Genomic DNA, 15,649 nt, shown 5'->3' with positions numbered 1-15,649 from the left:
TGTCGCACATTTAATCCTTCTTAGCACCCCACTTGCCAAAGGCATTCAGCACCATCTAGGCTGATTCATTCCATCTCTCGAACTTTATACAATGATACTATTACTTCCAAACCTACAGGATAATAAAAGGGCAATCCCACTCCATCACCATTTCAAGCCAGAATGCCTTTTTTACTTCAGTCGAGTTAACCTGATATCCTTTCTCCAACTTCACCTATTTATCTTTGTCACACAGCTCCACTCTCAGTGTCGCTTTGTCCCCACTTTGCTTCATTGCCACTGTTAGTCCAAGGAATCTCCGTACAGCCCCATCCTTAAGTGCCATTTCCTGACAGTCCCACCAGAGTTGTTACTACTTTGGTTAAAGATAACTGTGGGAGTTTTGTGTTGAAAGAAATCATGGCAGGCAAATTGCCACAACAATATTCTATAGAATAGCAAATGAGATAAATTAATGTTGTTCTGGAAACAGTGAGATAATGCCATTTTGAACAGTGCTGCACTATTCATTTTTGTTAATGCAGTACAAATCAAATGAATGCAGGATGCACCTGAGTTTCTGATGATTTAGTTTTGTAGTTGTCATTGATGGAGACATCTCGATGGAAGAATAAGATTGTTTTAACCAGTTTTTTGCCAAACCGATTTGCATCCATTTTGATTCACAAGAAGTAATTACGTGAGACACATGCGTAGATATTTATGAAAGCAAAACCAATTTATTTCTGTTTTATTGTTTTTAGTGGTATTTGATATGACACATTACTTAAAGCAATTCATGTGTCACCTCCAAGACATTGTTACAGAAGTAACATTAATAGCTACATTATTATAATTGCAGGTTTATCAAATGATAATATGCAGTTTTTAAGAAAAGAAGACAATCATCATAAGTGTGTGTTTGTATATACAAATGTTTGCAGTTTTATGGTTGTGAGGTGGTACTCAATATGAAGTTAATTTGTCTGCCTGTAGTTGTTTGGTTGGTAGTCATCTAAAACCACATAACTATTGAATAGATCTCATACAAGATATTTAGGAGTTGAGATTTATTGGTGTTGGTATTGGTTTATTATTGTCACTTGTACCATGGTGCAGTGAAAAACTTGTCTTGCATACCGTTTGTACATATCAATTCATTACACAGTGCAGATACATTGAGTTATTACAGAGTGCATTGAGGTATACAAGTAAAAACAATAACAGAGTCTAGAGTAAAGTGTCACAGCTACAGGGAAGTGCATTGCAGGTAGACAATAAGGTGCAAGGTCATAACGAGGTAGATTGTGAGGTCAAGAGCCCATCTCATCATATAAGGACACCATTCAATAGTCTTATCGCAGTGGGATAGAAGCTGTCCTTGAGCCTGGTGATATGTGCCCTCAGGTTCCTGTATCTTCTGCTCGATGGGAGAGGAGAGAAGAGAGAATGACCCGGGTGGGTGGGGTCTTTGATTATGCTGGCTGCTTCACCAAGGCAGCAAGAGGTGTAGACAGAGTCCATGGAGGGGAGGCTGGTTGGTTCCTCACATATGTGTAGAATGCTTTAGGGTTTTCCTTAACCTTACTTGCCAAGGCCTTCTCATGTCCCCTTCCAGCTCTCCTAAGTCCCTTCTTAAGCTCCTTCTTGGCTACCCTATCTGATTTTTGCTTCTTAAACCTTAAATATGCTTCCTCCTTCCTCTTGTTAACCATGGTACCTTCACCCTACCATCCTTTCCTTGTCTCAGTGGGACAAACCTATCTAGAACCCCACATAAGTGGTCCTTAAACAACCTTCACATTTCTGAAGTGCATTTACCAGAGGACGTCTGTTCCCAGTTTATGCTCCCAAGTTCTTGCCTAATACCATCACAATTTACTCTCCCCCAATTAAATATTTTCCCATAATGTCTGCTCCTATCTTTGTCCATGGCTATGCTAAGGGTCAGGAATTGTTATCGCTATCCCCGAAATGCTCGCCCACCAAGAGGTCTTTCACCTGACCAGGTTCATTGCCTAATACCAGATCCAGCATGGCCTCTCCTCTTGTCGGCCTGTCTACATACTGTGTCAGGAATCCTTCCTGTACATAACTAACAAATTCTGCCCCATCTAAACCTTTTGCACTAAGGAGGTGCCAATCAATATTAGGGAAGTTGAAGTCACCCATGACAACAACCCTGTTATTATTGCACCTTTCCAAAATCTGCCAACTTATCTGCTCTTCATTGTCCTGTTGGCTATCTGGGTGCCTATAGACTACTCCCAATAGAGTGATCGCTCCCTTCCTGTTTCTGACTTCCACCCACACTGACTCAATAGACGATCCTTCTATGATTTCCTCCCTTCGTACAGCTGTGATATTATCTCTGATAAGCAATGCCACACCACCCTCCCCCCCCCCCCCCCAACCCCACCTCTTCTACTCCCTTCCCTATCCCTTGTGAGACATTTAAACCCCGGAACCTCAAGCAGCCATTCCTGCCCTTGCGACAGCCAAGCCTCTGTAATGGCCACAACATTGTAATTCCATGAAACGGTCACCGGGGTATCCTGTACCTGCTGCCTATTCCTTTTCCCTCCCCTAATGGTCACCCAACTACCTACATCCTGGACCCTAGATGTAACTGCCTCCTGGTAACTCCTATCTATCTTCTCCTCAGCTTCCCAAATGATCTGAAGTTCATCCAGTTGCTGCTCCAGCTCCCTACTGCAGTCTGTAAGGAGCTGTAGCCAGATGTAATTCCTGCAGGTGTAGTCAACAGGGTCACTAGAGATCTCCCTGATTTCCCACATCCTACAGGAGGAGCATACTTCTGCCCTGATGCCATTCCCACTGTTCAATACAAAGAAAACTACAAATAACAGCGAAAGAGAACCTACCAGAAGCCTCTGCTCACCTACTCCGCCTCTTCACGCTGAAGTCTCTTTAGCCAAAGCCTCAGCTCCCCACTCTAACACTGTCCACTCCAACAATGGCTGCTCCATTCATTTCAGTATTTCAAATAAAAGATTTAATTGGTGCACATTTCTATGAATTTTCTAATCATGTTGATCAAATTTAAGTTGTTTATGTTTTATAATGCTGTCTGTGGGTTGCTGTACAATTTATTTATCTGTCAGCATTATTATAATTACTATTTAAATAGATTTATTACCTTAGTTTTGTCATATTATTTTTGTAAGGTAGCTCTGATTAAAAACTTGCAACTTTGAAATCATATATTTATTTTCTAATATTTATTGAATGTAGATTCCTGGGGGAAAATATTACTTATAAAGTTATACACAATATTGTGAACATAAAATAACAACCTATTAAGATATACATTTTTTTTACATCATCATAGGCTATTTTAGGCAAGTGCCCTTTTTACAAACTACCATATGATACTATTAAAATGACATCAAAGATTTATTTCCAAGCTCCTCTTTCTCCCATGCATTCCTGATTCACAAATCATTTTTCTACCTAATTTTTCTCCTGATTTCCCACTCAACCAAATAAAATGATTAAAACAGGTGAATGCACTCACATCATTATATTGTTAAGCACTTTAGTAAGAAAAGAATTTGCAATTGGCAACTCATCTATAAAAAATGTGTATTTCTTTTCCTTTTCAATGTTGTCCCACCCCTCCTTTCTTGAAGTTATTTGCTTCTCTGTGGACATTGTGACTGTGCAGGTCTTGATGATAAATTTCAGCAGTTTTTTAACAACATTGTGAATTACTTATATAGCTCAATATTTAGAGATGTTATTGCTGGATAGCAAGCTGTGCCAATATTTCTGACCATTGAGAACAATTGTGGTTTCTGTGCAACCATGAAGCAACATATTAGCCAACTCAGGCACACTAGATTGTGATTAAATTTGAATACTTCCTCATTTATGTAGCTTGCTTGGACAGCAGAGCTGCCGCATGCAAGCTGGGCATCAATTTCCGCAGTTAGATGGACTACTTACAAGTATGGCTGAATCATTCATTTGGTTTCAAGGAATGTTTGTTGAAGATTAGGGAAAAGTTGAACATGTGAACAAGCTTCCTGAACAAATTTGTAAGATCCATATGGGATGCAGGAGCAAAGATCCAGTGAATGGTCACTTTACAAATAAATAGTTATCACACTAGAGCGCTGAAGTCAAAGCTTGTTGACTGGCTTCTGACACCAACAAATATTAATCCCCCAGTTTTAGCAAAAAAGCCTCTTTCGTCTGCTTCATCTTCCATATCTCTATAAACCTGTCACACCTGATCTACCGCAGCATGGAAGATGTTGATAATTGTCACCATTGGAGAGCTGGCCATAATTGTGTGAAAGTGAAGATCAATGGAGCTCTCAGTGAAATATCAACAGCATTTCAAACAACAACCTCATGACCCTATAGAATCAGTCATAACAGAAACTCGCAAGAAAGATATTTTAATGATTTGCTGGAATTTTCACTTAATTCTTTTTAGTTATTGAACAGCATCTTTTATTTTGGTCTGAGAATCTCCTAACCGGTCCCACTTAAGTATTACTGCTTCACAAATCATTCTTTGACTTAACTTTTCTCCTCATTGACCACCCAACCAAATAAAATGATTACAACAGGTGAATGCACTCACATCATTATCCTGTTAGACACTCTAGTAAGCAAAATACTTCCAATTGGAAATTCATGTTTCCAGTCTTCCGTTGCTGAAATTCTTAAGTGAATACTGAATTTATTCCAAGTTTTCCTAAACCTTGGTAACTGAAATCCCATCTGATGACAGCCATTCTAGATAGATCTTCTCATTCCAACATATAGCTGATTTCATCAGTGTATCGTGAAATTACAGTGCATTTTAATTCAATAACACAACTGTATACGTTGGAAATCTGAAATATTTGTGAAAAGAGAAACTGAATTAACATTTCAGATCAACAGCTATTCATCAGAATTCTGTTGAGTGTTTTTGGCGTTTTTTCATTTTGTCTTGTGAATTTTAATTCCCTCATTTCAAGTATTTTGGAGAAATTTAAATTAAATTCTAGATAAATTTAAAAAATGTATTTTCTACCTCAGTTCAATACTGCAAAGCCTTCACATGACCTTCATTGAAAGCTTAACACCAAAATTTGAACGTTCCTGCATTGCTACTTGCTCTTCACCCAGAACCGTTGGATTAGATATTCCTTCCTAGTACATTGCTGGTGGAAATGTGGCCCTGTGGTAGCTGGTGCTGACCCTGATGAAATGTCTCTGGTTGGCATAATTTAAATATTTTTGGCAAGCTGCCTGAAGTATTCCTTCCTGTGTTTGGGAACTCACTAGTGGGAGAACGCTGAGATATTCAGACATCCTCAGGATCGTGTTAAAGGCAGGGCAGAAGAGAAGAAGAAATAATCGATAGCCTTTGATGAATTGTTCAATATTCATTGATCGCCAATGCTATTCTGGTTGTTTAAACATGCACTTGTATTGTCACTGCCTTCATAATGTTAGATTCCAATTCTTAGTCTTCTGGGTTGTTGCAGTGCTCACAATGGAAACTGTAGTCATGTTAGAACATAAGATAAAAAGTTAACAAATAGAAGCAGGAATAAGCCACTCAGCCCATCGAGCTTGCTGTTGCATTTAATAAGATGACAGTTGATCTTTTCTTATCTCCATATTCCTTGTTTCATTTAATATCCAGAAATCTATTGATCTCTGATTTGAATGCAATGAATGACTGAGCTTCCATTGCCCTCTGGGATGGTGAGTTCCAAAGACTCAACCCTCGTTGAGTAATGAAATTTCTCCCAATTACAACTCTATATTGACCTATTCTTATTTTGAAACTGTGATTCCTAGTTCTAGATCCTTAGCCAGGGAAAACATCCTGTCTGCCAAACTCTCTGAATGTTTTGTATATTTCATTGAAGTCACCTCCCCCACTACTAAACTCTCAAGAATAAAAGCCTAGCCTACTAAATCTCTGCACATATGATCAACCTGCCATCCCAGGAACCAGTCTGGTGAATCTTTGCCATACTCCCTTTATGGCAAGTATGTACTATTTTTAGATAAGGAGACCAAAATCATACACAATTCTCCAGGTGTGGTCTTGTCAAGGCCCTGAAATATTGCAGAAAGACATCTTTACTCTTGCACTCCTGTAGTAAAAGCCAACACACCACTTAGCTTCCTAACTGCCTGCTGCACCTGCAGGTTTCAGTGACTTGTGTATAAGGACAAACAGGTCCTTTTGAATATTAACACTTTCCAATCTGTCACCATTTGAAAAAGACTCAGCATTTTTCTGTTTTACTGAAGTGGTTAACCCCATTCTTTTTCACATTATGTTCCATCTGCCATACCCTGCTCACTTAAATTGCTTGAAGCCTCTCTGTATCCTTATCACTCCTCACATTCCCATTTAATTTCATGTCATCAGTAAATTTGGAAACATTACATTTATTTTCCTAAGTGCAAATCACTGATACAGGTTGTGAATATCTGGGGACAGTGGTACTCCATCAGTCACAGCCTACCTTCCTGAGAAAGACTTGTTTATTACTACACTATATTTTCAACATCACTCAATCAGTATTGCTTTACTGAAATACAGTAGCTTACATTTGGAGCTGTGGCATCCGGCAGAAGCTATGCTAGAAAACCAGAGAACTAGAAATTTGTATGAGCAGCCCACGCACAATCTTCCATCTCTACCTCCTGAGTGAAATAGCAGAAATATAGGCAGTGCCCCATTTTCGAGCATTTCCCTCAATTTTCTTATATCATCGGTGCACAAGATTTTTTTACGAGGAGGATCAGATTGCTAATCTATAACACTTCTGAGGCACAGAAGTGGAAGCCCTGAATTTCCTGGGAGGTCTTCGCCGTTGCCATTCTGATTGTGTTCTGATGTTGGACTCCAACCATAGAAGTTCCAGTGTGCTGCAGTTGCCCGGCAATTGCACTAAGACATCTGGCCTCAGAACCCATTCTAGGTTAGCCTTGGTGCAGGTTCAGTGATTTCATTCATTTCAATGGAGCAAAATAGTTTCAAAGGATTAGATAAATTTCAAGTAATTTACCTTTTTGAATTAATTGAGTTCATTTAAATATATTTAATTATTCTTTAATTATTCCCCACGACACAACCCTCCCTGCCATCAAGGACATCTTCAAGAGGCGGTGCCTCAAGAAGGTGGCATCCATCACTAAGGACCTTCACCATCTGGGCCAATGCCCTCTTCTCGTTACTACCTTTGGGAAGGAGGTACAGGAGCCTGAAGACCCACACTCAACAATTTAGGAACAGCTTCTTCCCCTCTGCCATCAGATTTCTGAACGGTCCATGAACCCATGAACACTACCTTGTTATTCCTTTTTTTTGCATTATCTACTTATTTTTGTAATTTATAATAATTTTATGTATTTGCAGTGTACTGCTGCTGCAAAACAACAAATTTCACGTGATATAAGTCGGTGATAATAAATCTGATTCTGAGCTGAGGTCACTAAATGGAAATTTGTGATCACTCTTAATGGATCAAAGTTCATACAAACATTTCTTACTGATTGAAATCAACTGCTAACGTATGTGACTGAAACACAAATCAGTAAAATGAAGGTGATTTGTGTGAACTGTATTGGTGAAACATCTCCAACTAGAATATAGAATAGGTTAGCAAAGCCTTACCTGCTCTGTTGATGAAATAGCATGTTGCCTTTCTTAATACAAATGAATTTAGACATACCTTTGTTCTACTGCTCTGTCAACTTTTGTTAATAAATATTTAACATGCATTGCATTTACATTGTCCCTTCCAAAAATGTTTTGCTAGTTAGAAAGCAATGTATTCTTGTTTCTAATTGGAGCAAAAATGCAGATGCTGCAAATCTGAAACAAAAATCAGTGGAGGGTCTCAGGAGGTCATGCTGTATCAGTGCAACAGAGTCAGCATTTCAAATCCAAGACGCTTTAACAGAAATGGGCAAATGAGAAAATGAATGTGTTGAGTTGCAGAGAGGGGAGAGGAGAGTTAGAGAGTACCCTATCATATAAATATCCCTGCATTAAATACAGGCAGTGGAAGACAGAAAAGATAAAAAGAGAACAATGTAAATAAAAAGGTACAGACACATCTGTGAGGAAAGAAAGTGGTTGCCCAATTGGTAATTGGTTTATTATTGTCACAGGTACCGAGGCACGGTGAAAAGCCTTGATTTGTATGCCATCGACACAGATCATTTCAAAGCATAAGTACATTGAGGTAGTACAAAGGGAAAAGCAATAATAGAATGCAGAATATAGTGTTACAGTTACAATTACATAGAAAGTGCAGTGCAGGTAGACAATAAGATGCAAGCGCCATAAGGAGATAGATTGTGAGATCAAGAGTTCAACTTTATTGTACAAGAGGTCCATTCAAGAGTCTTATTACAGTGAGATAGAAGCTGTCCTTGAGCCTGGTGGTGCACATTTTCAAGCTTTTGTAGCTTCTGCCTGATGGAAGGAGGAAGAAGAGAGAATGACTGGGGTGGGAGGGGTCTTTGACAATGCTGGCTGCTTTCCCAGGGCCACAAGAGGTGTTGACAGAGTCCATGGAGGGGAGGCTGGTTTTCATGATGTGCTGCGCTGTGTCCACAACTCTCTACAATTTCTTATGGTCTTGGGCAGAGCAGTTGCCATACCAAGCTGTGATGTTTCCTGATCAGTATTAAGGCCTAAGGACTTCAACATATCCAGTTAGAAGGTGAGGTGCTGTTCCTTAAGCTTTTGTTGGACATTATTGGAGCATTGTAGGAGGCCAAAGACAGAGGTCAAAGTGGACTTGGAATTGAAGTTTCAGGGAATGGAAGATCAGGGCGGCCTTTATGGACTGAACAGAGGTGCTCTGCAAAGCAATCACCAAATCAGCAGGTAAAAGATGATGTTCTAAAACTTTGTCAGTCATTGAATTTAAGGACTCAACAGATATGTTATTGCCTTGTACACATCTGCAAGCTATTGGGCTGGGTGTGTGGCCAGGGTTGGGGTCTGCAAACCTGGGAGTCAGGAATATGGGTAGATTTACCGCTGGAATTTGCGACTGTTGGTGGTTGTGCTATTTGCTGCCATGGATGGTGAGAAAAGTCAGAAGCTAATCAATTTCCTCCCTATAAGATTGCAGTAGATCAAAAGCAAAACTGCGTTTGTTTTGACAAGCTGGAACTTGCATGGAAGTAGTCAAATCTATGGATGGCGTTGACTGCTGTATGTTAATACAGCAGTGTCATGGCAGCAGTCTTAGACATATCACCATATTTTGTATCAACGGGAAGTCTGTGTACCTGTCTCTTGTGGATAATGAGAATGTGGTGTATTAATGAACCATTAAGCAACAATGTAGTTTGTAAATATTGGGAAGAAATGGACAGAAATAAGCTTCATTGTTTGCTCAACATTGGAAAGAATATCTGCTCTAATCAATTATTTTCCCCTATTTCTAGTCTCCACAACTGGTAGAAAATGAAGAGGAGGATGGCACTGGATTCCCAGGAACCAGTTATATTGCAGTTGCTGATTTACCAAAGGTAAATACAAGTTTGCATTTATTTATTCACATCTAAATTACTCCAATGAAGGAAATTATTTAACAAGTATTTTACCTTTTTATTGAAACAACATACTACTGATGAGAAAAAACATCCATATTCCTGCACTGTGGAAATGTTAATTGGCGAGATTAAATTCCATGCTGTTAGCAAAACTGAGAACAATAGTTAAACAATTGCCAACTGTACTGAAGGCAATCAATGAAAATTGTGCAGAATGCATTCTAACATGATACTAGGAAATCTTCCCAATAATGCATTTCTTTCTCAATGAATGATAAGTTATTGTATTCTGGGGGAAGAACATTGTGCCATGTGCACCCCAGATGGCAGAATAAGAGGCCGTGTGTATGTTTAGGAAATAATCTTTGGATGAAAATATAGATCTGTGTTTCCACTGAGTGAAAATGCTTACCACTTCAAGAATATAAATATTACTTTCATGGGGGAATTGAAACATAAGTAACATTATATAACACATGTGGGGATTACCACTATGTGATATAAAATTTGTTTCATGCACATGAGATGTGGAGGTGCCTCCACCTGAGTTAATAAGCTGAACGGAACCAACTCCCCATGAGCTGCCGGTGGCTGAAAATAAATTCAAGCAGCTGCGCACAACTTTCAACAGCAGTGTCAGTGGTAACCATAGCAACAATCATCTGATAAGTACTGCTGAGTTTTCTACCGCAACGCTATCACACACAAAGCTTGTTTGTACAGAATACAGATTCATGGCTGCTGTTAGAGCACACACATCCTACCTGTTACATTTTGATCACAGTGTTACCTTGTGGAGTTTAGTTTCAACTAAAATATCCTCCAAAATTATGAACCAGTGCAGTTACCTACATGTGAAAAGGCTCTGGGTGGAAATATTTAATATGTTATTTGTTACATTTGGGGGGGGGGGGGGAGGGGGGGAAGCTTAGTATTGCTCTTGATGATAATGGCTGATTATACAGACTTTGTCATACATTGAATAAATAGAATTTTCAACATCTTCCTCCCTGTTGTTGCCTCTCTCTCACTCTCTCTCTCTCTATCTCTCTCTCTCGCTCTCTCTCTTTCTTCCCCCTTCTCTAACTGTCTCTCCCCAAACTAAATTGAATGATGTCTTCAATAATCTTGTTCAATTATCTAAAGTATAGGAACAGGCTTTGATAGGATCATATAGCTGCAGTCAGCTCCTTAAGATTCTGAATTCTAGCCTTAAAATGGTGACAGGATTATTACTCTGCTATAAATTACCATTGACAAAAATACAGTATCAATTACCTTAATGTTGATAATAGCATTACCATGAAATGATTTTCTGACCCCTAAAATAATATTAGTAACACAGCAGAATGGTTGTCAACTAACAGTAAGTCAAATTACATGTTATATAACTTTCACTGTTTCTAGGTATTCTTCACTTTGGAACATTACATTAAATTCATTTAAAGAGCAGCACTGCTCTATAAGTGAACTGAAATCTTTTGATTCCAAGTGGGTGTGTATGGTCTTTGTCTTTCCATATTTGGTATTTGCAAATTTAAGAGATTTTAAAGAAAGGCAGAAGAAAAATGATGATTAAAATTTGAACACTACTGGAATGGTATGGTAATGCTTTATAACTCGAATGTACATCTTTTACCTTCTGCTGCAAATGGCCTCCAGACAAGCTTTTCATTTTTTTTCTCCCTGATTATCATAATTCCCCAGTCATTGCTTGGAGGAAATATTTTAATGGAATACAGCAGTCAGGTAGTTATTTTTAACAATTGTTAGTGTGGAGAAGCAAGGCTCTTAAATCTGTCATATAGTGCAGAACTCTTAGACCAATCAAATAGTACATTGCACCTTGACTAATAATACAGTGCAGAGCTCTTACACCAATCAAAACTTTATAGTGCTGCTAGGCCAGTCACATAGAATGAAACTCTAGACCAATCAAATGCTATGTAGCTTTTGGGGTAATCACACAGGGCTGAGCTTATGGACCAATTGTGCAGTGCAGATACTACAGCTCATGAGGTTCCTATTTCCCTGAAAAAAATAGGAAAATATAGAAGCTGCATAACGCTGCAGTAAAATATTTACTCAGTTACTATGGACACAGACAACCTGAAAATGGAGGGAAATAAATGAATCTAACCACAACACTCATGCCATAACTACAAAATCAAAAATTCTTCCAGTTGCAATCTTCCTCCCCCACAAACAAAAAAAAACGTTTTGTTGCTCCATATCAGTCTGTATTGTATTCTTCCTCTTACACTTTCTCACTGGATTTTTTTTGTGTGAAATTAGAGGTGAGCAGCAGTTAGTATTGTTCTTTGGTGGCAGTGACTGGACCATTATGCAAAATTGTTTTTTTTTTATTTACTTCCCTTTCTGAAGTGTGGATTCTTGCACAAATTTGCCAGGCATGTTTCCATTGGTGGTAGGGGGCATCACGTAACTTCCCCTGATGGCAATTTTTCGTGGATGGTCCAATCAAGTTAATTGATCGTGGAGATGCCCTAACCTGTTCTTATTAATGGTTCTAGTAGTTATAGGTTGGAAAGAGAATGTCAACCAATTTTTTTCTCTCAACACAAGATTGACATTATATCCCACTGCCACCCTGGGTAAACACAGCTATCTCATAATAGACCTTTAGACCAGCTGAGAAGTAAAATCCTGCATGTGCCTTAAAGTACAATTTGTTTTACTCTGTACAGAAGTATATCTGACAGTTAAATTAATAGTAGAATGATTCTCTCCAGAATATTTAAAGCAATAATATTCATTTTTTCAATTTTGCTTATCAAATGTGTACATTCAAATATCTCCAACATCAACTTGGCAGTTTACTTTTATCATCTAACAGTTAAAGGCATTGACTGTGTGTATCAGTCTGCACAGGCCAAAGGTCTGCTTTCTTATCCCTAATCTGTGATAAGTTTGTGGACCTCAGCAAGGATGGCATTTGTCATTGGGTTTCAATACCTCAGAATTGGGAGGGAAAAAAACAGCCAAAGTCACTGCTTCTGATCACTGTTCAGTAACTTATCATGGAAAGTGCACGCGAAATTTGGCTTGAGTGCCCTGGTTGAATAGCTTTGCAATTCTTGGCTGATGTTAGAAAAGTAGATAAGGTAAACTATTAAGGCTGCTGGTAACTATGGGCTTGTACCACAGAACTTGATGATATGCTTTGAGATTTTAGCAAAATCTATAAATGTGTCAAATGGAGTGGATTTCAACTTTAGACCATTTTATTTGACCAAAAGTCACTCAAGCATTGAGAGGGCCAGATGGATGCAATCTCAATGGGAGAAGATTTGGAGAATATTGATCATCATGTCATAAGGTTCAGTTTAGTAATGGAACCAAAACCGGAGCTCTCTGGATGACAAAGGAGATAGTGAATATGCAGGCAGTTCCCAGGTTACAACAGGATTCTGTTCCTGAGAACTGTTTGTAACTCGAACTGTTCATAAGTTGGAATTGAACAAAAATAGTGTGTGAGAGAGGATCACAGAAACAGCTGTGACAAGAGAGTGAGCAGGCAGGGAGAGAGTGGCTGCCAGCTGGCGTCACTGACTCGGTGAGTGAGTAAGTGAATCTGCTCAGCGCACCCAGCTCTGCTTGGCTTCACCCTGCCTCAACTGTTGCGGCTCAGGGCGGGGTGAGGGTGGGGGCAGAAGGAGCAAATCCATCCATGTCCATCCAACCAGTCTCTCAAATGCTCATTCATATGTACGGGCTGTCCATAAGTTGGGCATTTGTAACTTGGAGAAGACCTGTAATTAAACAGAGAAGGGCAGCTTGGTGGTGTAGCAGCTGTCACCTCACAGCTCCAGGGGCGGTTTTGAGGGCTTGGTACTGGGACCTTTCCTGTTTATCGTGTACATTAATCATTTTATATGAATGTTGCAGGTATGTAGATAACTATGACTGGCATGTTCATGGTGGGCTGAAGGTCGTGTTTCTGTGCTGGATGACTCGTTGGCAACGTTGAGTTTGACAGTTTGGCAAATGTGACAGATGAAATTTAATGCAGAAAATTTGGAAGTGATGCATTTTGACAGAATAAAAAAGACAATAAAGGTGAAATGCACATTTCTACAGGGTACACAGGGGCTAGAGGATTAGCTGGACATGTGCATAAATCTTCGGTAGTGCCATGACATGTTGAGAGAGCAGTTAGTAAAGCATTTGTGAGCCTGTGATTCACAAGTAGAGGCAAAGAGTACAAAACACAATGATATTGCACTTTAACTTTGTTTAATATGGATCATATCTCACTTGGAGTATTGCATCCAATTCATATCACTATATTTTACAAAGCAAATGCAAGTCCTACAAGATTTACTAGGATATCTCCAGAGATGAGAGATTTTGGTCACTGGGTTGGACTGGTGAAGCAATGGTTGTTCTCTTTGGAGTTAAGAACTTTGAGAGGAGATTTTATAAGTGATATACAAGGGCATGTTTTGACAGAGTAAGTAGAAGGAAGCTGTTCCCATTAGTGGATGGCATGAGGACCAGGGAGCACAGGTTCAGAGTGATGGGGGAAACTCCAGGAAGGAAGAGGAGATTTAAGGAAAAACTTTCTTTGTTCAGAGAGTGATTATAATTTGGAATTTACTACCTGTAAGGGTGGTGGAGAAAAAGCCATTAAAGACCTTCAAAAGGCATTTGAGGGGATAATTATTTGTAGGCTACATGTAAAAGTGGGGGACCGGGACTGATGGAACTGCCTTTAAGGAGCTGGCATGGGCTTGAAGGGCCAGACTGCTTACTACAGTACAGACAATCTCGTGCAAGTGGTAAGGATGAATGCTCTGCAAATTTCTGTCATTTTTCATTGTGTTAGTAGCTGAATAAAACACTTGATGCCTCATGTGCATTGGTGCAATATTTTTGCAAATGTAAGTTTTGTTTTAACAATTTAGACTGCCTGAAGTTTCAGTGAAGAATACCAATCTCCATTCACGACTTTTGAAAATGAATAAACAAATGTTCCTGCTTTAAATATATTAGTTTTTCTTTAATGTGTCTGAATGAACTGAGCAATGCAGAACACAGCCATATGCAGTCGATGACTTGCTCTGCTCCAGTTTAGTCAAATCTATATACACTCGGAGGATGCAATCTGATTGCTTTAACTTTGTGACAATAAAACCATTTAATGTGCACACTTGCAAACTTAAGCCATATGTTTGGGTGTATCTCAAAATCTTCCAAAATATGTCAAGTATGTGGTATAGAGACATGTTCACTGAACACTCTGAAAGGGAATGGAGAACAGCTGGAGGTCATAGTGAACTTTGGTGCCGATGGCATAGACAGAAAGATGAATGAGGTCCTGCAGAGTGAATTTAGGGAGTCAAGCAGAAGATTAAAAAGCAGAACCCCTTGGATCATAATCATGGGATCACTCCCGGTGCCACATGCTAGCTAGGATAAAAATAGGAGGATAGGACAGGTGAATAGTGGCTGAAGAGCTGGAGCTTTAGGTACTTGGATCATTGGGATTGCTTCTGGGGCAGGTTGATCTGTACAAGAAGGTTGGGTTACACCTGAACTGGAAGGGGACTGGAATCCTTGCAGGGAGGTTTGCTCACATTACTCAGTAGCATTTAAACTAATTTGGCAGGGGTTGGAGAACTCAGTAGCAGTGTGGCAGATGGGGAGATTGACTCAATTACAGAGGATAAATCAAACAAGTCTAGTGGGCAGACCAGACGGATGCTAGGGAGCATGGTTGGGGGAGGGGGTGGTGGGCTGGTAGGTTTAACTGCATTTACCTTAATGCAAGGAAGCTCACAGATAAATCACATAAGCTAAGAGCATGGATCAGCACATGGGATTATGATATTATTGCAATCACAGAAACATCATTGAGGGAAGGGCAGGACTGGCAGCTCAACATTCTGGGGCACTGAAGTTTCAAATGTGACAGAGGGGGATACAAAAGAGGAGGGAGAGTCACACTTCTGATTAGGGAGAACATCACTGCAGTACATAGAGAGGATAATGTGGATGGATCTTCCAACAAGATCTTTAGAATAAGAGATGAGAAGTCACTTTGCTGAAGTCATACCGTAGGCCTCCAGATAGTGAGTGAATA

The 15,649-nt window shown here is 39.4% G+C and overlaps 1 protein-coding gene across 2 annotated transcripts in view; it reads left to right on the top strand.

Moving 5' to 3' along the window:
• Positions 1-15,649, top strand: part of kiaa0586 (KIAA0586 ortholog) — a 379,886-nt gene that overhangs the window by 267,140 nt on the left and 97,097 nt on the right. For both annotated transcript variants that reach the window (XM_052029700.1, XM_052029708.1), the window contains one exon: positions 9,436-9,519. In XM_052029700.1, the coding sequence (XP_051885660.1) occupies positions 9,436-9,519 (84 nt within the window). The remainder of the gene's footprint in view (positions 1-9,435; positions 9,520-15,649) is intronic.

Source organism: Pristis pectinata, chromosome 1 (genome assembly GCF_009764475.1).
Source record: "Pristis pectinata isolate sPriPec2 chromosome 1, sPriPec2.1.pri, whole genome shotgun sequence".
Classification (NCBI taxonomy): domain Eukaryota; kingdom Metazoa; phylum Chordata; class Chondrichthyes; order Rhinopristiformes; family Pristidae; genus Pristis; species Pristis pectinata.
This window is presented reverse-complemented; position numbering and strand designations above follow the sequence as displayed.